General features: G+C 31.1%; 10 protein-coding genes across 10 annotated transcripts; 4 read left to right on the forward strand and 6 right to left on the reverse strand.

Moving 5' to 3' along the window:
- Positions 1 to 323: 323 nt before the first annotated feature.
- On the reverse strand, positions 324 to 4,604 carry ASCRUDRAFT_69940 (uncharacterized protein; the record flags this gene model as incomplete). Its single annotated transcript, XM_020191731.1, has 1 exon — positions 324 to 4,604. One exon carries the CDS (start codon positions 4,602 to 4,604, stop codon positions 324 to 326), a length of 4,281 nt encoding a protein of 1,426 aa, XP_020047746.1.
- A 1,186-nt stretch (positions 4,605 to 5,790) lies between these two features.
- ASCRUDRAFT_7671 (bZIP transcription factor) lies at positions 5,791 to 6,744 on the reverse strand (the record flags this gene model as incomplete). Its single annotated transcript, XM_020193587.1, has 1 exon — positions 5,791 to 6,744. One exon carries the CDS (start codon positions 6,742 to 6,744, stop codon positions 5,791 to 5,793), a length of 954 nt encoding a protein of 317 aa, XP_020047747.1.
- Positions 6,745 to 6,872: 128 nt separating this feature from the next.
- On the reverse strand, positions 6,873 to 7,857 carry ASCRUDRAFT_142221 (uncharacterized protein). The gene is made up of 2 exons (XM_020189184.1): positions 7,310 to 7,857; positions 6,873 to 7,121 (listed from the first exon to the last, which is right to left on the reverse strand). Exons 1-2 carry the CDS (start codon positions 7,585 to 7,587, stop codon positions 7,001 to 7,003), a joined length of 399 nt encoding a protein of 132 aa, XP_020047748.1. The 5' UTR covers positions 7,588 to 7,857; the 3' UTR covers positions 6,873 to 7,000.
- A 1,438-nt stretch (positions 7,858 to 9,295) lies between these two features.
- On the reverse strand, positions 9,296 to 10,795 carry ASCRUDRAFT_34098 (serine-type carboxypeptidase; the record flags this gene model as incomplete). Its single annotated transcript, XM_020190491.1, has 1 exon — positions 9,296 to 10,795. A coding segment is annotated over one exon (1,500 nt), but the record flags the coding sequence as incomplete, so codon positions are not given.
- Positions 10,796 to 11,516: 721 nt separating this feature from the next.
- On the forward strand, positions 11,517 to 12,050 carry NAT5 (peptide alpha-N-acetyltransferase subunit NAT5; the record flags this gene model as incomplete). Its single annotated transcript, XM_020194503.1, has 1 exon — positions 11,517 to 12,050. One exon carries the CDS (start codon positions 11,517 to 11,519, stop codon positions 12,048 to 12,050), a length of 534 nt encoding a protein of 177 aa, XP_020047750.1.
- Positions 12,051 to 12,481: 431 nt separating this feature from the next.
- On the reverse strand, positions 12,482 to 13,181 carry ASCRUDRAFT_75457 (uncharacterized protein). The gene has a single exon (XM_020193069.1). The coding sequence runs from the start codon at positions 12,860 to 12,862 to the stop codon at positions 12,668 to 12,670; it is 195 nt and encodes a 64-aa protein (XP_020047751.1). The 5' UTR covers positions 12,863 to 13,181; the 3' UTR covers positions 12,482 to 12,667.
- A 787-nt stretch (positions 13,182 to 13,968) lies between these two features.
- ASCRUDRAFT_80530 (uncharacterized protein) lies at positions 13,969 to 14,220 on the reverse strand (the record flags this gene model as incomplete). The annotated part of the gene is made up of 1 exon (XM_020194504.1): positions 13,969 to 14,220. The coding sequence occupies one exon, from the start codon at positions 14,218 to 14,220 to the stop codon at positions 13,969 to 13,971; it is 252 nt and encodes an 83-aa protein (XP_020047752.1).
- Positions 14,221 to 15,084: 864 nt separating this feature from the next.
- Positions 15,085 to 17,271, forward strand: RMD8 (Rmd8p; the record flags this gene model as incomplete). Its single annotated transcript, XM_020190495.1, has 3 exons — positions 15,085 to 15,390; positions 15,712 to 16,104; positions 16,288 to 17,271. Coding segments are annotated over 3 exons (1,683 nt in total), but the record flags the coding sequence as incomplete, so codon positions are not given.
- A 2,954-nt stretch (positions 17,272 to 20,225) lies between these two features.
- On the forward strand, positions 20,226 to 21,077 carry PRE4 (proteasome core particle subunit beta 7; the record flags this gene model as incomplete). The annotated part of the gene is made up of 1 exon (XM_020193598.1): positions 20,226 to 21,077. One exon carries the CDS (start codon positions 20,226 to 20,228, stop codon positions 21,075 to 21,077), a length of 852 nt encoding a protein of 283 aa, XP_020047754.1.
- A 94-nt stretch (positions 21,078 to 21,171) lies between these two features.
- On the forward strand, positions 21,172 to 21,612 carry ASCRUDRAFT_75462 (uncharacterized protein; the record flags this gene model as incomplete). The annotated part of the gene is made up of 2 exons (XM_020193070.1): positions 21,172 to 21,202; positions 21,319 to 21,612. 2 exons carry the CDS (start codon positions 21,172 to 21,174, stop codon positions 21,492 to 21,494), a joined length of 207 nt encoding a protein of 68 aa, XP_020047755.1. The 3' UTR covers positions 21,495 to 21,612.
- Between the last annotated feature and the right edge of the window lie 742 nt (positions 21,613 to 22,354).

Here is a 22,354-nt window from a genome sequence, read left to right on the forward strand (position 1 = left end):
CGACCCGAGATCGCAGTGGTGATACGTGCGTTGATCTGGATTGTTGGAGCTGTTCGGTCTTATTGAGAGGACTTATTGAGAGAACTTAAAGCCATCAATTAACTGTGGAATGCTTACAAAGTTAAATCTGTAAATCTAATGAAAATAAAGTTAATAAAAATGAAATAAATAGACTGCTTGGTAAAAGCAGAAAGCCCATGAACATTTGCTCATTACCCAAACGAACGACAAAAACCCTTAACACAAATCCAGAAAACCGTAATAATAATGTAAAAAAAATATAAAAATAATGCCATTAAAATAATGTCATCAAAATGCCACTGTCATTGATTTTGCTTCTCCTGCTTCTCTTGCTTCTCTTGCTTCTTTTGCGCCATCAACCACTCGTTTTTCATCCACTGGTACATAACCTCATATTGCTTACTATGTAAATACTTGTTCAAATACCATATTTTGTTGATATCTGTAATAACACTGTAAACTTCTTCTTCATAATATTGATAGTTTCGCTTTATCAACTGACGAAGTTTCTTGCTTCTATTAATTTGAAAATATGGTGTCCCAAAACAATCAACTGCACTCTTGCAATTTATATTCAATTCGGCGACTGTAAGCCCATTTTTGATAATCATGTATCGATCAAACTTCTTATGATAGATGATATACTCATCTCCAACAACTTCCAATATATCTTTCATTTTGTTAACCAAAACTTTGAACACTCGATCTTGTTTTTCATCATCGATTTGTCTTTGAAAAAATAATTCAAAGATCTTATTGAAATGCGCTGAGAAATATTCACAATTAATAATTTTACTCAAAACCAATCTGAATACATTATAATCCGATTCACTATCTTCTAAATCATCAATTATATCATCGCAACTGTTTCTAATCTTTTCATACTGTTTTTTGAAATTCTCCTCCATATTCTCAATTAATTTGACTATAATTATTTCCCCCATTTCTTCAACTGTTTTTTTCAATATAATTTTTCTATTTTGTTCTTCTTTTATTATTATTATACAACCGTTCACTGCCTTTAGAATACTCTGAGAAAACTCCTCCCAATTAATTAAAATATCAGTTACTTTAAATTCTCCATCAATACAACTGATATACTCTTCAAATTTATCCTTTTCCCCCTCTGTCAATATCTTTTCCAATTCACTTGATGTGAATAGATTTTGATAATAATAATAAGATATATTGCTAACAGCCGAACAAAAAATTAATATAAGCAATTCCCTTGATATTGAAAGCATTTCTTCATTAAAACTTAAAAACGGCTCAAATATTAACAAATCATTAAATTCTTCAAGTTTACATATATTTGCATTACTCATTAAACAGTCATTAAAAATAAAATTAATCCATTTAAAACTTGTATCGTATTGTGTAAAATCAATTTTTTTCTTCAATTCCAACCCACGTCGATTGAAATAGTCAAATGCACAATAATGAACTTCTCTTCTCTTAAGTGTTTCAAGTAATTCTTTATTAACATCTAAATCTTTTTGTTTTTTATGCTTTTTGTCTAATAATACCTCAATGTCTGATTTACCAAAAACTTCAAATTTTCCAAATTTTTGATAATTCCAATTGAATGATTCATATCGAACCAAATCTGATAAAATATTTTCTGAATGAATCTTATTAGTGAAAAATGAATAATAATAATTTATCAAAAATTGTGCAATCTTCCCAATATTTTCTTCCCAAAAACATAATAATTTATCATAAAATTTTAAAAATAATTTTTTAATATTACCTAATTCATTATCCTTATTAAAAATGTATGGATCCTTTACCTCTTTTTCTTTGGAATCTTTTTTAGAGTCTTTTGTTAAATCTCTTTCAGATATTTCTTTCAAATATTCTTTAGAAAACTGATCTGTGCATTCAACAAATAACACATCTATTACTGACAAATCTGCTCGTGTATTTTTGAAACCAAATAAACGATTTAGAAACAACAAATAATCATATAACAACAGAATTAATCTTGAAAAATACTCAATAAAATTAAGTTCTTTACGCTTGTAATGTTGTTCATTTAAAAATTCTATATCTGTAAGCATAGAGTATCTATTAGTCTTTATAAATGTGAATAATGGATTTTTTCCATCATTTGTTTTAATAATGAAAATATATTTAAAAATAAGAGTTCCAGTATTTAAAAACTCATTAAATAATTTAAATATATGTTCCATAAAATTATTTTTATATTCATTTTTAAAAAAGTTCTCGTCATTTTCAACATAATGAGTAATAAGACTATACAAGTCTTGTCTAATATCTTTGTATGTCTTATTGCAAAATTTTTGTCTTATTTTTTCAATATTAAGAATGGGATTAATGAGTATATTGGTTTTAGTAACTTTATTCTTAGTAAACACTTTATAACCAGTTTTTAGTTTATTGGGAAATCCATAGTCATTTTCAAGTTTTGACAATTTATTGGAATTGTTAGATTCATCAGTTGATAGACAGGAAGTATGAAGGTTTTGAAGCATCCAAAAAATAATCACTTGTTTCCAATCAAAAATATGAAAACATGGCGGAACAATTTTTAAAAGGATTAAAGAATTGATGAAATTTCCGTTGAAAAAAAACGAAGTATAGTGATCTTTTGGATAATCAATAGCTGTATAAGTAGTTGATTTATTAAGATCTATATATCCGCTTTTATTAAAAGTATTTCTATTATTATCTAAAGCATGTTTATTGCCAGTGTACTGAAATCCAATTAAAGGAATTTTGGGTAATTTTAATGGTTCATTTTCAAAGGAGAAAACGTTTTCAAATTTAACAACAGGGGATTTAGGGGATTTAGGGGATTTATGAATTGTGTTATTAATTAAGTCAATTTGATTATATAGATAGACTTTTGAATTTGATTGTTCATAATAGTAAGATAAATAATCCTTTATGGTTAAATCATCATCTAATAGTATATTAGGTTTATCGATTAGAGTTAATGAGGTATTCAGTTTTAAATAAGTTTTAAAATTTTCTTTTAAATTAGATATATTAAACTTAATGGTTTCATAATGAGATATGTTGAAGTTGTTTTCATAAGTATTCTCGGTTGCATTTTTAATTAAAAGATTTAGATAATTTAATTCTTTAGTGAACATTTGATCAGCATATAAAGAGATTTTATCTAATCTGTGACGATGGAGAAATAAAAAAATGTTGAGTATTTTTAAATGAGAGATCCAAGCTTTGACAAGTTTAATTCTTGAAGGATGCAATGGGTTGGTTAAAATTGAATTATTCTTTAGAGCAATCTTTGAAAAGGTTCTAAAAGCATTGAGTAATTCAAAAGATCGAACAAGCATTTTTACAGTAATTAAATTGTAAAGATTGTTATCATTTAAGATCTTGCCAATTTCAGATAAATTATTGTTGTTGATCTTATCATTATTGTTATCGTTGATATTATTGTAATCACAGTTGAGAGGATTTTTCCTGAAAAAAGTATGAAATGATGAAGCAGAGTTGTTTAAACCACTGAATTTAGAATCTACATTGTTTTTATAAGAGTCAAAATAATCTGATAAGAGATAAAAGGATATTAAAAAGAACCGAGCAATCGTTGAAGGAGAGTTTGGATTTGTAATATTTAATTTAATTAAAAAGGAGTTTAGATTATTAATTAAATTTTTGTCAAGTAGATGTATTTTAAATTTTGAGTGCATTGGAATACTAAATAGAAATATAAATGGGTATTTTGTTACTAGAGTATGTTTTGATTTAATTAATGAATAATTTCTTAAGGATCTAATTATGATATCAATTGATTTTTGATCTAATTTTTCATATAGTTGAGAGGAAACCGATTTTTCAATTTTATTTTCATTTTCATTTTGCTTTGTATTTTGATTTTGGTTGGTATCAATTTGATTCTCATTTTCAGTAGAATTATTGATGCTGTTGATAATTTTATTAGCGATATTGTTAGTAATTTTATTATCCATTGAATCTATCGATATATTAAAATTGTTATAATTTTTAATAAATTCGGAAGCTAATTTTTTTCTTTTATCTAAAAAAATGAGTCTATTTTTCTCTCTTTTTTGAAAAGTGATTGAATGATTAAATTTTTTGAATTTGATTGCATTAATTTTATTCAAATTCTGGATAAAGTTTTTTTCATTAATTTTTTTTAGTTTATAGTTTAATTTTAATTTTTTTTGATTAATTATATTTAATCTTCTATTTTCATGTAGTTTTAAATCGTCTTGTATATCCTGTTTAAATTTTCTTTTTTTAGAGTTAATGTTTGAGCTTAGTCTATCTAGGATTCTTTTGGGAGGAGATAAAGGAAAAAATGGGGTATTTGATAGAGTATTTGATAGATTATTCGATAGATTGCTGGATAAATTGATTGATTGGTTATTCAGGATAGCAAAAGAGGATAAAGAATTCGAAGAAGTAACGTTCGAGTCGTTGGGAGAAGCCGAAGATAGCTTTTCGCGAGAGTAAGTAGAAACAGAGGAAGAGGTAGCAGAAACAGGAATAGAAGCAGAGGGAGAAGCAGAGTTGGAAGCGGAAAAAGAGGAAGATGGGTTGTTGATCTTATCACAAAAAGAACCCATTTTCAACTCTCAAGGGATGGATGATGAGGTAGTTTGCTGGGTGAAGATGTTTGTAATCTTTCTAGCTTTTAAGGTGATAAAATTTGGGAAAATTAAAGGAAAAAAAAAATGTATGGAGAAAAATAAGGAAAAGAAATGTATCAGCAATAGAGCAACATTTAGAGAGATGTAGAAAAAAAGGATTGCCTCTGAACAACAAAAGGAAGATAAGCTAAGAATCCAAACGATTTTTTTGCCTTTTGATCTAATGATTATATTGCTCCCCGATTAGGCAATTGGTGTGAGACCAAATCTGAGGAACTTGTTAATGCTTTTTAAGGTTTTCAAATAATTTTGATTGCAAATTTTCTGTTTTGCTATTTTTGTTTTGCTTTCCAAAATTTCTGATTTGATCCGGCTATGAATTTCCGAGAATGGTTGTTTAGTGATGTCTATGGGCTGGGTCTGGCAACGGCCCTTGAAGAACGGGATTTCGGCAACTCGCACTTTTTTGGGCCGCAGACGTCAACGCACGAGGGCGCCAGAACTGGTGAACAATGCAGAGAAAAGCCGCAGAGTGAGCACGGAATACGACTATCGGACCAATCAAAAAAAGAGATTATGCAGCGGTGCATTTTTCGGTAGAGTGTTTTTTCCACATTGGGGAGGGCCGCTGGACTTGAATTCGAAATTGTGGAGGTCAAATTGACGATGATTCGTTTACGAGTTGAGGTAGCATTGGAAGCAGTACTAAAGAGAAGGAAGAGTTCTGGGGTGGTTGGGAATCAGAGAGACTCTAAATGTTTACAAATGACAGATGAAGCAAGTGAGAAAAAGGTAGATTCATGACAGTGAAAAAGAGTAACCTTAATGATAAAGTGATCAAATGATTAAGGGAGAGAAACAAAAATGAAAGGTGATAGAGAAAAAGAAGAAAAAGAAGAAAAAGAAGAAGAAGAAGAAGAAGAAAAAAGGATTGATTATGAAACGTTTGTTGAAAACATTAGAAATGAATATTTATGAGCACGTATATAGATTCTTTTTTTTACAGTTTTTCACTAATTTTTAATTGTTTGCAAAGTAGAAACAACGAAAACAAAAAACTGAAAAACAAGTAAAAAACAAAAACAAAAAATTCCAATGGTAATTTAGATTAATGTTATTAGTGTTATTAATGTTATTCAAGATATTAATGAGGGAGTTAATATCAAATAGATAAACCTGCATTTCTTTTAATATTAGTTAATAGGTCGTTTGATTTCTTTTCATTTTTTTCAATTATAAGAGATTTCAAGCATTTGTTTTCCATTTCTAGTTTATTGATTAGTTTTTTCATGTTTTCGACTCTTTCAGTGAGATCTTTCAAGTCGTTTTCCATTTTTTGTTCTTTTAACTTTTTTTTGATTCTAAACCTAGCACTAGCTGCGGTGTTTCTCTTTTTTTTGTCAAACTTAATTTCGTGTTTATTTTCAATAATATTGTTACTGATATTGTTAATAATAGTGTTATTAGTGGTGTTTTTGAGAGAAAGATGGCTAAGGTTGTTGAAATCGTTAAAATTGTTTAAACCATTTATACTGTTAAAACTGGTTAGACTAGAAACGTCATTAAACTCGTTAATGTTATTGTTGTTGTTATTGTTATTAATGCTGTTATTATTAGATATTGATGAAAGTAGTGATTCAATAGAAAAGCCAAGTTCATTTTGGTTATTATTAGTATGAATATTATTGTTATTATTAATAGTATTAATAGTATTAATATTATTGTTGTTGCTATTATTACGGAATTCTGATTTAATACTGTTTTCAAGACTGAATATGTTATCAAAGTCATTCAATGAGTCATCTGGACTGGACTTGCTGCTATTATTGTCATTTGCGATTGAGTTTGGGTTCGAGTCCGAGTTTATAAATCCGTTGTTGGATAAGGAAATATTATTGACATGAATATTCTGTTTTAATTCGGGCTTGGGTGCAAGACTATCAGTAGCAAAGAAATCAAAATTAAAGAACTCGCTGTTGGAAAATAGGTCCAACTCATTATTAATATGAGCGGTGTGACCGTTATTATGGGCACTATTATTATCCAAGTTTATAGGTGAAATGATGGGGGATTCAGTCACTTCTAAATTCAAGTTTTGGAGGTAGTTAAACGACATGATCAAGTATCACCAGCTTGGAAGAAAAACAGTGCAAGTAGCAAAGACCGAAGAGCAGGTATATAATAACAACAAATATCAGCCAAAAAGAAAGTAGCAGAAGAAAAATCCAGCAAAAGAAAACCAAACAGATCAAATCGCTTTTCTAAAATTTTGGAAAGGGGAACAGCGATGGGAAATGACGAGTATATATAAAAAAATGCAATGGGAAAAACAGAAAAAAAGAAATCTTCAAAATGCTGCTAGAGGATTAAAATTACCTACTTGTTTGAAAAAAGCTCTGCAATTTTCTTCTTTTGAGAATATCATCCAACTTTGAATTCGCTGAAATCGCACCAAAATCCCAGTGCTGACAAATTTCCAAGCGCAACAATTCCCTCAAAGACTGCGCCCGCACATCCCTGCTATTGGCAGCAAGCAAACTCTGGTGCCCGCGTGTTCTGCAGATCATGCAGTAATACTGCAACCCGTGCTGCTGGTTTTGAGCTGGCTCCGCACGTTGATTGGCTGTGAGACAAGAGCGGAAAGCGGCCGAGTCTGCAACGGTTGCGGCCTGTAACTCGGCTGTCGAGGTGATGCGTTTTTGTGCAGCGTGTGGCCGCCGGGAAAAACTTGCCGTTTTGAGCAGTGCATTTCTGGCGGTGCAAGACCACGGGTGTGGTACGCTCTGAGGTTGATGCTTTTTGAGAGCTTTTGAAAACTTTTCTTTGGAAGATGCTTTGCAAATGTTCTTGAAATGCTCTTGAAATGCCCTGGAAATGCCCTGCGAATGCTTATATCTGTTGCGATTATTAGTAAATATCTTTCCACTCGTTGTGATTTGTTCTTGAATTTTATCCTCATTGGGAAATAGGGCTGGTGACTGAGTCCCTTTTTCTGGCTTTTTGGCTTTTCACTTTTCACACTTTTGAAATGGCAAATAGCTTGAAGAATTTTTTGAAAAACCTTTCAAATTTTTTTCAATTCCTTATTTAATTGTTTAACAATCTGTCTGACAAGGTGTCTAGCAACACGTCTGGATATCTCTGAATGTATTTCCAAAGATATCTTCCAGAATGTATTGAAACAAAAAAAATTTCAGTGTTTTTCAGATTTTTCTGAATTGTTTCTGAATTTTTCCCTAGCGATTCCCTGGAAATTTTGAAAACCTGAAAATCCGAGATTTAGATCTGAGATTTAAATCTGAGATTCTATAATCTAAAAATTTTACTTCACAGATATTCCATACCAATATCTATAAACCCTAAGGATTCCTCTCTTTCTGGTTCCCACTTTCCAAATCCAACCACTCTTCTAATTATTCTATTATCTATTTAATAATTATTATTTCAAGTATCATCTTATTATTCTACCTATCCTAATTAATATTATTATCATTGTCATCTTATTTATTATTTTCATCATAATTACTATCATAATTATAATCGTAATTATAATCATCTTTATTACTATTCAAATCAATATCACTCATACCTACTTTATTCAATATATTTCCAATAACTGATCCCTTTCGTCTATGTCCACGGTTCAGCTTATTTTTCTTATTGCTCCTATTAATTTCATCTTCTCTACTTATTTCAGGAACTAAACTCGAATCAAAATTCGTATCCTCAATAAACATATAATCACTATTGTGTCTTTTGTGATGAAAGTGTCTACTAAAACTATTACTTCTTTTAGCGTTTTTATTTAAATTTAAGCTCGTGGTGCTATTGAATTCATTGTTGAATTGATTGAATTGATTATTGCTATTAAATTGACTGAATTGACTAAATTGGTTACCATTATTATCATTATTGTTATTATTATTATTATTATTATTATTATTATTATTATTATTATTATTATTATTATTATTATTATTATTATTATTATTATTGTTATTGTTATTGTTATCGTATTTATCGTAATATTGATATGAATTACTTTCTTCATCGGTCTCCTCTTCTTCTTGAATACTCTCAAAAGGTTTCTTCTTATCATTAGTATTACTATTCTCATTGGTATCTTCAAATCTTGACTGTGTAACTGCAGTTAAAGGTATTGAGTCTTCATTCTCCAAATCAATTTCAAAATCTAGATCTCTGTCATCATGGTTAATACTGTTGGTATTACCGTGATTAATGCTTAAACTATTACCATAATCATTTTGTAAATCAGCCCATTGAACGGATTTCTTATTTTTGTGATGTCTCTTTTTTCTCCTATAACTTTGCGTTGAAAAAATCTTGTTATTGTTACTATTGTTACTGTCGTTGGCATTTGATAATATTCCTTGTAATTTGTTCCTATTCTCATAGATGAAATGGTAATAATAAAATCCAAAGCAAATGGTTAGTAGTATGATTGCGTAAATGAAGACTTTAAAGCCCTCATTATTAATCAATCCTCCTTTACTATCTTCATTATTATTATTATTATTATTATTATTATTATTATTATTATTATTGCTAGTATTGTTATTGCTACTATTGTTACTATTACCATTATTTATATCGTTATTTATATCATTTTTAACAATGTGAACTGGAGTGGTTATGATTAACTTCTCTTCGTTGAATTCGTAGTTATTTGTAGCATAGTCAAATAAACCTCTTGATACTATTGGTTTATCAAAGGGAACCATATGACTTGAACCAAAAATTTTGATCATTGTCAAGTTTCTTTCAGATTTAATTTCACCAACGTTGTCGTTGTTGTAGTACCAATTAATATATGAGGTATTTTCGGAAAAGCCCTTTTGCTGATTCCAGTTTAATTCGTCAATTAGGTTTTCTGTACCGATGTAATTGCAAATGATGTCTTTATCTCCACTGTACAAGATGATGGGAATTTTGATTAGAATTTTATTGAGATAAGTTAGTGAGGATGGAGAATTGTTGTTTGTTAGACTTTGGTGGACCATGTTGTTGCATTCTTCCCAGTTTTTGTTGAAATTTGAGTTGAAATTTAGAAATTTTTTAATGTTGATGTGATCGTTATTTAAAAAGGGTTTGATGTAGCTGACATCTGGAGGCCAGTTCATTCCGCAGGATGGGTAGGTGTCTTTCAATCTAATGTCGTACATGTTGTAGCACTGGTCTTGATTGAGATGAGAGCTGTATGTTTTTGTGTAGGTTAGGATTGAGTTTATGATCATTTCGCATTGGTTGTAGATTGAGTTGATATCGTTTTGAGACAAGTTTTTATCATTTAGTCTTAATACAGCCTTTTGGCAATTTTCGTGTTTATTTAGTAGAGTGGAGAAAAAGGAATCAGTTTTCTTGACAATTTTATTTTGTAGAGCAAAAGGGAGGTAGGATAGAGATTGAATAGCAGGATCAATCCAACCGTTGCCAATTATTAGAGATTTTAAATTTATGATATAATTGAAATCCGAATCAATTAAAGATGAAGATTGATTTTTGTTGGCGTTGAGAACTTTTTCATTATGATCTAGGATTGAGTTTGCAAAATATGGGATATATTGGCCACTGTAACTTTCACCAGTTAGATATAGATTTTTGTTTATATCATTTGGAAAAACTTTGAAGTAATTTTTCAAAAAAAGCATGAAATTAAAGGATACATCGACTAGCTCGTAAGAGTAATCTTTGCTGTATGAGTAGCCAGTGTTTGCAGGTTGATCTATAAAGACTAAATCACCATTATCGATCCAGGAGCCATTATTGATGTAGAAAGTGTTTGAATTTTTGTTTAATCTCAAAGGACCAATTTCCATTAAAGCTCCATCTAAGGATGAGCAGCCTGGACCCCCATTTAGCCAGATGATTAGGTTGTTATTGCGATTGAAGTCGTTAGAATTTGATGAATCAAGCTGGTTGTTTTTAGAGAATTTCCAGAAGAAATAGTTTGTATCGTTTTCTTTGTGAAGATTGATATGACCAGCATGCATTATAGGTCTTTGGATTGGGTCAATGTTTTGAAGACCTGGAAATTTGTCATTGTCAATTTTGTAGGTCGAAGATAAATCTATTGGAGAAGAAATTGATAATGAAATGAAGATCTTGAAGAACAATAGAAAAAACGAACAAATTTTCAGATTAATCATTTTTTTTTTTGGCAAGTATGATCTATGATCTCAGACCTGAAAAGGAATCGTTAGTGATTAACTTAAGGGGTGAAAACGAGTTAAACAACAAATGAAAAGGAATAAATGGAGTGAGCAAGAAGAGCAAATGAAAGCCAAAAGGAAAAAGGAAAAAAAAGAAGAGAAAAGAAAAAAAAAGAGAGAGTTGGTTATATGAGTTGATTATTATTAGTAAGCTTTGAAATAGGAAGTGGAAAATGGGTAGTCAAATGGAGAATTCTATTTTTACCAGTCCAGAGTTCAACGGCACAGCTTCCTTTGGAAGGAGGAAGGAGGAAGGAGGAAGGAGGTTTGAGAAAAGACGAGAGGAAGAAGCAGAGGAAGGAGGAAGAAGCAGGGGGAAGAAACGATATGGGATATTCAGGTAGAGGATAGGCACCGAGATACAATGGAAGCAGAATGGAAGTTGTGGAAGCAGCTTAGTTGGAGCTCCAATACAAGGAGAGAAAGCCACTCCAGCACAGGATCAAAAACGCGTTTCAGATAGAAAAAACCCCGAAATAGAGGCAGAGGCAGAGACAGCAGAGCACCGGAAGCAGAGGCAGCACGGGCAGCACGGGCAGTAGCGGTACGGAATCTCGGAACGGCGGTGTTTCCGTAGTGAATATAATGGTCAGGTGATGGTGTCCAGCGAAGGGGAAAGAGGCTGCTGGGCGCTTAGCAGTTAGAGAAGGGGCGAGCAATGGATTACAGCAGGTGGATTTCGTTGGACGAGTTCACAGTGAACAACCTAGGCGTGGTGAAGAAGATCAATGAGGTCTCGATGCCCATTGCCTTCAAGGAGAGCTTCTACAGCGCCAGCGTTGAGCAGAACAACGACTTGAACCAGATAGCCTACTTCAAGGAGATTCCGGTTGGGGTCATCAAGTGCAGGTTGATAATGCCCACCAAGAGCGACGGGAGTGCTGCCACCAAGAACAAGAGCAGCAGTAAGATCTTGCCCAAGGGAATCTACATCGACTCATTATGTGTGTTGGAGAAGTACAGGCGCTTGGGAATAGCTTCGAAATTGCTCGAGTACATAAGAGACAAGTGTTCAGAGTACTTTTTGCACGAAATTGTCTGTCATGTTTGGGTCGACAACAAGGAGGCCATGCAATTCTACGAGAAAAATGGATTTAAAGTTAAAAACGCATTGGTAAAGGATTACTACAAGAGCTACACAAACGATTTGAATAATCAGACTGATGCGATTTATTTGTCGTTGACTATTTAATTATAGAATGCAAAAAGGAATAGTAGAATAAAGGAAAAGGAAAAGGAAAAAAAGAATAGCTCATAAGTAAATAATTTAGTACATAAATAGGTAAATAAATAAGTAAATCAATAAATAAATAAATAAGTAAAGTAGAAAAGTAGAAAAGTAGTTGATACTAAACAAACAGATAAATACTAATGATATGATAATAATACACTCATAACTCATCACCAATCATCAATTTTTTTTTCTTCATTAGCAAACGTAAAGGAAAGATGTAAAAAGGGAAGAAGGAAATTGGATATAATATAAAGACAAAAAATAAAAAGAATAAAAAGAATAAAATAAAATAAAATAAAATAAAATAAAATAAAATAAAATAAAATAAAAATAAAATAAAATAAAAATAAAATAAAATAAAATAAAATAAAATGACATAGAAAATGATTAAATCAATTAATTAATGATTAATAGTTGATTAATTAACTGAGGTTGAAATGAAATTAAGTTAAACTAACGTAAGTTAGCCTAAATCAGATTAAATTAAATAAAATGAAATTAAATGGAATTGGATCATTATTATTAAATGTTAATATTAATATTAATATTATAAATAGTTGTGTTTTTATTTATGACTAATAATAATAACCATTATTTATTTGTTGTAATTTCAATTGAGTCTCTCTTATTGAAATCATTCTTTCCAACTTCTTGTTAGCACAACTAAAACATAATTTGTGTTGGTGTTTAGCAAAATAATTGGAGATATTTTGTGGTGAAGAATACCATATTGATCTATCAGTTTTGCAACTTGGGCATATAGTACTCATTATCGTTATTGTTATTATTATTATTGTTACTATTAGGAATCAATAGTATTATTATTATCAGTGGTATTATTATCACTATGGATCTGGAGTTTGTCAATTGAAAAGGTATAGTATGGGATAAAAAAATATGATATTGGTAGAAACTATCATTCAATGCTTTGAACTGGTTTTAATTCAATGAACTGAAAGTGATCCAAAAAGGAAAAACCTCGATTATTTATATGAAAATAGACTAATAAGACTAATAAAAAAACAAATAAAAAAACATTGGAACGAAAACCTCACTTTTGCTTTTTGGAAACTTAATAACAAAAAAGTGGTATCTAATATTTACAAGATAATCATTATGAATAAAAAAATTGTATGTATGACATAAATTATCAACGCTGTTTTATATTATCATACTGTAAAGTAACGAAGGCCCTAAAAAAAGTAAAGTTCTCTAGAGTTTTTGTTAAAAGTTGTCTAAGAACTGTTTAAAAGCCTTTGAAGGTTTTGAAAAGTGTCTATCAGTGTCTAAAACATGTTAAACTTCACCCAATTCTAAATGCTAAATGCTAAATGCTCCTGAACATTGCTAACATCTGGATCAAGAGAATAGAAAATCGCAGAAACGACAGAGTTGTCTCCAACCAAAGTGTTTCTCTGTTGAAGAGAGTAAGGAGGTCAAACCTATTAAGTCATCTATGCTCTTAACCTAAATCCTTAAGCTGCTCGAGCAAAATACTTGTTAGCAGAAGTATCAAGAGAGAAGGATTGGAAGTACTTTGGTGTTCGCTCGATGTTTGTTGTTCTTTCTAAAAGCTCGAGGTTGGAGGAGCATTTGTAGATCTGTTCAGAGATCTGTTCAGAGATCTGTTCAGAGATTCTTTAAAGATTCTTTAAAGATTGTCTTGTAGATTTGAATCAGATCATCATCGATCCATATTTCATCTTGTAGCATTTCACACTTTCTCTAGTCTCCCCTTCGGTGAGCTGTTCTGTTTGTGTTTGTTTCCATTGATTATCTGTTTGCTTCTGTTTAGTTTTGTTTTGATTTGTTTAGTTTTGATTTGTTGAATTTCTGTTGAATTTCAGCCCATTTGCTGTTTGCTGTTTGCTTGCTGTTATTTGTGGCCACTGCCTGGACATGAGAGAATGAGAGTCAACTGTTCATCAAAGGCCTTTGAAGCCAAAACAAAAACCATAAAGCCAAAAGCCAAACGCCCCCCAGCAATAAACCACCAGGAGATACAGCAGAAACAACCCACAAGCAATCCATCTGGAGATTGAGAGCAAATTGTTGCTGTTGCATCCATCATCGTTCCACCTACAGCTTGATATGCTTTGAGAACTGATCTGGGTGGATTTATCTCCATTGATCTCGATGTATTGCTTCTATCTCGACTGGGCCTGTTTGAAACCAGCTTAAACCCATCCAAAACAATGCAGAGCAAAAACAGTTTAAAACATTGCAAATATTTAGTTGATTTGGCTGATTTAGATTCTATCTCGCTGAACCAGACCTGGAATAAAAATAAATTCCACTCGCGAGTATCTGAATATAATAACCGAAACAGAGCAGAAATCACTTATCCTCTACTTATACTTCTTTCCAGTCACTGATCTTTATTTAGAATATGTGATTTCGATTCAATCCAAATCGATCAGTTCTGATCGATTCTGACCAGTTTTAATCAGCTAACCAGCTTTAATCAGCTCCATTTACTTCTTTTCTTTTCTCGCTCTTTCTGATGACGATTCTCTTATTGTTTCCATTTAAACCTCACCATGAACACATTAACATTAACATTACTAGCGTAATTAGGCTCGTTCACCATCTGCTTGATAATTATTTGTTCTACCCCATATTTCTTCTTCAATAACTGTAAAACTCTAATCAGCAAGCGACCCAGAAGTGTGCAACAACTGCTCAAACTGTTTAATAATTATTCGACAATTCCTCAATAATCCAACGCCTATTCCTCAGTAATCCAACGCCTATTCAGCAATTGGTCTATTATTCATTCACACCTCTCACAAAGCAATGCTCTGTCCAAAAAAGCACCACTTTCTCTCTTTCTTTCCCTTTTTCTTTCTTTCGCCTCAACACAAACTTTTCTTTCGATTTTACTCCTTTGCCAGAACTATGCTACAATCATAAAATAACATTGAATTCGTACTGAAACTACTCTGAAATCATACACTGAAATCGCTTTGCTCACTTTTATACCTTAACCCATCTCGCATCCCACAATCATCTTGCAATGAATAACAATCACCAAAACAGAAATCCCTTTAATCATCCTCCAAATAATAGCAAATACAAAAACATTTCAATTTCAAAAATATTGCAAAACTCAAGCGACATTCCTTCCTCTCTAAAAAGAATTCCCAATAAACTATACAATAACCACTTGAATAACTTCAATAACAATTTCAATAACAATTTCGATAACAATCCCAATAATAATCCCAATAGATTAATCGGCTCTTTACCAATAAGAACCTCAAAGACTTCTCAGAAATTAGTGCTTATTCCTGATGTCGTTAAAGAAGTCAATGAAGATATTTACATCGATTCTGAAATCAATAATAAATTGAACAACAATCAAAAGAATAAAATCAATCAAAAATTTAAACAATTGCAAAAGAAAACAAAAGAAAACGATAACAACAATGACAATAAAAATGACAATAAAAATAACAATGATAATATCAATGCTACTCATAAAATAGATAATTCAATCCGAAAAAAAAATAAACCATTAAAAAATACACACAGCAATAGCTTTATCAACAAAATTGACACCACTAAATCCACTTTATCTTCTTCTTCTTCTTCTTCTTCTCCCTCTTTACACCAAAAGAAACACACAAATTTAAACTTGAATCCCAGTTTTAATCACCAAATTCCTCCTTCAAATGTCTCAAGCAAAAAAATCCCTAAAAAGACTAAAGCTGAAAAGATGCCAAAGGAAATTAGATCCCAAAATTTCCCAAGATTAACTGCATATTACATCTCAGAAGAAATCGACTTAAACTTATCAATATCCTTTCTCAAGACTTATCACAAAGTATCCCCAAGACTATATGATGAAGTATTATATGTCCCTTATTGTTTGCCTTTATTGCCTGGCATCGACAATTATCGAATAAGATCAAATATTTCAATGAAAGTTCTATTAAACAATAAATCTCTAATAGAAAACCTAATTGATAGATCCGAAAAAAGAGATCATCATTACGAATATTATTCCGGCGTTGAACAATCTAATGATGACGATAATAATATTAATACTAATAATGGAACCAGTTCTTCAATTCATAGTAATCATCAAGGTTACATTAATAATATTATTAATACTGATGTTAATAACAACAATTACACCAATCAAAATAATGCCTATAATAGTAAATCAATCGACAACTCATATATTGATAAGGATAACAATATTGATACTAAAAAAACCAATGTTGATGATGACGATTTTGACCCCTCTGAACCTCAATCTTTTTTAGATTCAAAATACTTTACATCTGATAGTGATGGAGATGAGTATAATGACAGTGATGATGATGATGACGATGAAGAAGATGACGATGATGAAGGAAATGACAACGAAAATGACAGTGATAATTCAAATTTAATTTATTATAAAAATAAAACTCTCGATCTCAGTTTATTACCAAAGGAAAATCATGCTGAAGTCTTTATCTTTAATTATGGAGTCGTTGTATTTTGGAATTTTACACAAAATCAAGAAAAAGAAATCTTAGCAGATCTAGTCTTTGCCAAAATGGGTTTCAATAATGATTTAAGTTTATTAATTAATTCAATTGATGGAAATGAATATGAAACTGAAAACTTTCATTTTGAATATAAGAAAAATTGCAAAATCCCAAGAATCTATAACGATATGATTACTCTAAGTTCAAATGACCATTTCATCAAATTAACATTATCTCATGCAATAGCCCAATCAACCAAATTATGTTCATTTGAAAATAAATTAAATAATATACTATATTACCTACACAGATTACCAAAAAGATTATCATTAACAGGGAAATTAGGTTTAAACAGAAAACAACTATCGAAGAAAAGTGGTAAATTTTTTAAATTAAGAGTTGAGGTTAATTTATCATCTAGTATTTTAGATACTCCTGAATTTTTTTGGTCATTCGAACCAAGTTTACATCCATTATATCAAGCTGGAAGGGAGTATCTCGAAATCGATGAAAGAGTTGAAGTCATTAATAATAAATGTAAATTATTTCTTGAATTTGCAGATGTTATCGCTGATAGCATAGCAGAGAGAAATATGTCAAAGATCACTTGGATCATTATTATAATTATTTTCATAAGTTTATTTGTGTCATGCCTTGAAATTCTTGTTCGTTATTATATTATACTAAAGGACAAATAAAAAGAAAGATATTGATTCTGATAAAACAGCTAATAATATTATACTATATTCAGAATTTTTTTCTTTTCTTTCCTTTTATTTTATTTTATTTTACATTCTTTTTTAATTCATATTTCTCTTTCTCTTTCTCTTTCTCTTTTCGTTTTTTTTTTAGTTTTTATTTTTTGTTGTTGTTTGTTTTTAATTATTAATCATAACATTTAATAAAGGGAAGGAAGGGATTCTCTTGTGACCAAAAACAAAAGCCAGATTGATTTAGAAAAGATTACAATATAAACTAATATTAACGTATTAACTTTTAAGAGATAAATTGAGTTTTATTTCCCCATTTAATTGTTTTACTTATTCGGTTTTAAAAATGAATTAAGTTTTTTATTCTAAATTTCAAGATTGAAATTGTAAATTATAATTTGTGATAAAAATTTCTCTGATCACTTTATGAATCTATGATAAAGTGAAAAGAAAAAGTTTGCAAAAAGAAACTGTTAAAAATGAACAATAAAACGATAAAACGATAGAAAAAAAAGTAAAAAAACAAAAAACAAAAAAAATAAAAAAACAAAACAAGGACACAAAATTAAAATAATTAAAAATTGGGATAATTATTAATAATTGATAAGATTATAAATCAACAATATTCATAATGGGTACAAAATATTTTCAAAAAACAAAGACACCAAAATGAAAATTTTATAAAAATGAGAGTTGAAATTAATTAAAACAATATTTATAATTTTTGGAATCCAGAAAGTTAAAGTTATTTAAAGTAAAACCAAAAAAAGCGAAAAAAAGCAGACAAATTGATAAAATTGTGAATAAACATAATAAATGGTTGATAAACAAGTGAGAGACAATATTTAGACAAATTTGAGACAAATAATAAACAAGTTTTTAAAAGGTGCTAAAATTTATAAAGGAGAAAAGAAGATTGAAAATAAGAAGGAAATGTGGGTTAAATTTATTTATTAGAATATTGAGAAAAGTAGATGAGAATAACAGGAGATAGAAAAAATTTAAAACAAAATTGGATTTGAAAGTCAAAAAATCAAAAAAAGTAATTAATGGAGTAATAAAAATTTAATTTTGAGTAATAATTTTCTTTTAAATGGGGTTATTAATGAGCCGATGATGGTGGATATTTTTGTTTTATTTTAAAGTAATAGATTATGAAAATGAGGGAAAGACATAATAAAGACATAATAATAATTTTGAAAATTAGAATTTGTTTTTTTCTTCTAGATTAATATCGTAAATTTTTTTCCTCAATTTTTTATATGGGTTTTGTTATGAAATTTATTATAAAAATATTATTAAATGTTATCAAACATTATCAAACATTAGTAAATATTAAAGACCTGTTTTAGAAAAGGTATAAAAGGTTTTCGAATGTTTTAGATTACTTGAATATTTTAGAGTAACTCAGGGGGAGAGTTAGGATGATTAACAAAGAAATTTTTGTTGAATTGGATTAATAAGTTTTCAAAATTCTTTTACTAAAAAGTTTTAATAGATAGTTAAGGTTTTTTTTTTTCCAATAAACACAATTTCCAAATAGAATTTTCAAAGAGGTTTTCACAATAAGTAGATAAATAGATAAATTGGAAATGTGAAAAGTAGATAGAAATGGAACCAAATTGATTAGCCAATTGAAGTGGATATGTTTTTGTAATATTAGTTAAATAATAAAAAAGAGAAGTTATTAACTAGGTTGACAATTTAATTGAACCAAATGACGTAGAAAGGGAATAAAAGAGGTACTAAAAATGAGTATCTCTGATGTTTTCTGGAGAAAAATGGGCTTGGGAAGAAAGAGAGGTACGAAAAGAAGTGACATGAATTACTTTGATAATCGGGAATTGAAGAGGAATTGAGACGATGTTTCAGAAGATACCTTTAAAGAAACAGAAAGAAATATTGAAGAAGAAATTGAAGATATTAGAGAAGATCATGTTGAGGAATATGTTGGAAAGAATAACGATAATTGATTGGTTGGGAGAAAGCATTAAAGTGAATGCCCGAACAAGGTTGTTCACGTGAAAATGTATTTTCCGAGCGTGCGCCGAGTCGGAATTAGATAGTACGGATTACATAACAATCCGGCAAGGACAAAAAATGTAGACGAATGAATCTGAAATAATATTGGGTTATTGAGTTGATATCAAACAAGTAGAAGAAAGAAAGGAAGAAAAAAGGAAGAAAAATTCAAGAATAGTTTTGTTTTTGTTTTTGTTTTTGTTTTTGTTTTTGATAGATAGATAGTAATTGATAAAAATGAGAGCCAGTGGTATAAGATTAGCCAAGAGTGTTTACAGTCCCATGATTAAATTTGTTGGAGGAAGACATCCAGCACCAAGTAAGTTTAGTTATTGTTTTATATTTGATATCGGGAGATTTTTATGGGAATATTAACCAAGTGAGGATGAATAAAAATTAGAAATCATTGATCATACACCAAAGCCTCATCCATGTTCTGGAGGATTGATGCCAGTTGTTGTTGGTGGTAGTAGTAGCAGTAATGTTAAAGAGGTGTTTTTGAGAAGTGAGTTGCCATTGAGATTTAAGTATGGGGAATTGTCAGATATTGAGATTGAGAATATCAATCTGGGAGGAGCTGAAGTTATTTATTAATTGACATTATGATTGTGATTGTGATTATAAATATTGATTGATTAAGATGATTATGTAAGATGAAATAGTATTTTTTTTTGATTTTGATTTTATTTTGATTTTTTAATAGAAGTGGCTTTGTGTGCGCGTGATATTAGATAATCAAGGATTGATGTTGAATGAAAGCAGACCGTTTTGATTGAGTAGATTGAAGAAAGTGATTTGCCACATTGAAGTTTGTGGAAGTATATGAGATATATCAATTGAAATAGCAATTAATTGATAGAGTATAATATAATATAATATAATATAATATAACGTAATCTAGTATAAAAAGTCAATTGAAGATGGACCACGATCCTTTTAGATGGGGTAGACCAAGAGATGATATTTATGGGAAATATGATTATTCCATTGCTAATAGTGAACATTATTTTCAAGAGCATAAGGATAAGTATTCTGAGTTTCCAAGAATGAATACACAAGAGCCAATAGTCACAGGTACATCAGTAATTGGTATTAAATTTGAAGATGGGATTATTATGGCAGCAGACAACTTGGGGTCATATGGGTCGTTGAGTAGATTTACAGATATTGAAAGACTCATTGAGTTTAATGATAAAACGGTTGTTGGAATATCCGGGGATATATCAGATTTACAAAAGATTGAGAGATTGTTGGAGGAACTTAAGATTGAGAGTTCGTATGACGATGTTAATATTGAATTCCAAGCGGACAATATTCACAAATATTTGAGAAATGTGTTGTATTCCAGAAGAAACAAGATGGATCCATTGTGGAATTCATTGATTGTTGGAGGGATTGGTAGTGACAATGAGCCCTTCTTAAAGTATGTTGATCTATTGGGGGTTGAGTATGCATCGCCAGCGTTGTCTACTGGATTTGGGAATTATTTGGCTATACCAATTTTAAGAAAGTTTTTGGAAGAGAAAGGGATCGATGAGACCAAGACCGATTCAGACAATTTCAGAAATATCAAGGAGGAAGAAGCCAGAAAGTGTGTTTTAGAATGTATGAAAGTTTTGTTTTATAGAGATGCAAGATCATTGAATAAGTTTTCAATTGTTACAATCAGTAAGAAAAATGGCATTAAGCTTGAGAAGAATTTGAAGATTGAAGATATGAGTTGGGAATTTGCCAAAGATATTAAAGGATACGGTAATGGACAAAGATATTAAAGCATTTCAACACATTATTTTCAAGTAATTTTTAATATAACTAAATAGAAATATATTTACAAAGATTTTTGATGATGTATTAGCTAATCATGGAATGTTATTACATAAAGACAGTGTTGCACGAGGTGTGGCCGGAAAACACAATCCAAACTCGGAAGTTTGTGAAGTCATTATGGTCCTTCCTTCGACGGCTGTCAACCTGACAGCATTCTTGTCAAGAACGCTAATAGTGAAAACAAAGAGGAACTTGATACTCCACCAAACGCTTCCAACATTAATGAATTAAATCAAAGAGCTGAGTTAATTGAATCGAATGTTGCATCCGGATTTGAGCGACTAGAACGAATGCTCGAAAGTGTATTAACTCGTAACGAACGGCCGGAAATCGGTTATCGAAGGTCACAACAATTTTCTTAAGTAAGCATATTATTTTATTTTTCTATGTTCAGACGGACCGTGTAGTCAGCTACGATTTAAACAAAGAAAGAAGGAAGTAAAGGAAGCAGGATGAGGGACATAAAAGCGGTGATGATGCTGAAGAAGGAATAGGAAGCAATGGAAGCTTGTGGGAAACAAGTTTCCGAAGCATCCGCGAGTGTGGCAGAAGAGAGCGGAAAAATATCAGAAAAGCGGCAGGTCCTGAAGTAAAAGGTGTTTCAAACACGGAAGATAATGTTGAGCAGAGGCTTAAACAGCTTATGCGCTATAAATAGTTCCTGAGACAAGTGAAAAAGGCTAGGCCCGACCTTATAATAGTAGAGATGATATCAGTAGTGTTGAAAGCAGCCAAAAAAACGAGGACAATAATAGAAAGATAAAGATAGCGATGGGACGGATTGGGAAATGGGAAAACAAAAAGCTGGAGTGAGTTTCAGCTGAGAAAGAGAAGAAAGAGAAAGATCTGGTAACAGAGCCTGCGCAAGCCGGAGGGCGGCCAGGCATGAGCAGGAGGCCCGGCAACAAAGGCACTGCCGGCTGCAGCGGAAAAAGAACCAGCAGATCATCGTGCAGCAGTACCGACGGCAACAGGCCCGCTAGGAGAGCTGCAGTGGTCGGACGGGCAGCACGGGAAGCACAGGCAGCACAGGCAGCACCAGGAAAGCATCTGCGTTGGTAGTGATGAGGGAATTGAGAGCGGCAGAGCAGCAAGCGTGACAGGAGAGGAGCGTGAGCAGCGCGTGAGGCTGGAGGAGGAGGGAGCGTGGTGGGCGTGCTTCCTGTGGTGCGCGAGAAGAGAAGCCCCTTTCCGCGGCGGCAGCGCAGCTCATCAGTCGCTC

Source organism: Ascoidea rubescens, assembly GCF_001661345.1.
Source record: "Ascoidea rubescens DSM 1968 unplaced genomic scaffold ASCRUscaffold_5, whole genome shotgun sequence".
In the NCBI taxonomy this organism is placed as follows: domain Eukaryota; kingdom Fungi; phylum Ascomycota; class Saccharomycetes; order Ascoideales; family Ascoideaceae; genus Ascoidea; species Ascoidea rubescens.

Excerpts from the sequence above, each read along its gene's own strand:
- ASCRUDRAFT_75457 (XM_020193069.1), bottom strand. The coding sequence starts at position 12,862 with ATGAGTACTATATGCCCAAGTTGCAAAACTGATAGATCAATATGGTAT.
- ASCRUDRAFT_142221 (XM_020189184.1), bottom strand. The coding sequence starts at position 7,587 with ATGAGGATAAAATTCAAGAACAAATCACAACGAGTGGAAAGATATTTA. Across the intron at positions 7,122-7,309 it reads AAAAACGCATCACCTCGACA|GGAATTGTTGCGCTTGGAAA; the intron begins GCCGAGTTACAG and ends GCAGTCTTTGAG.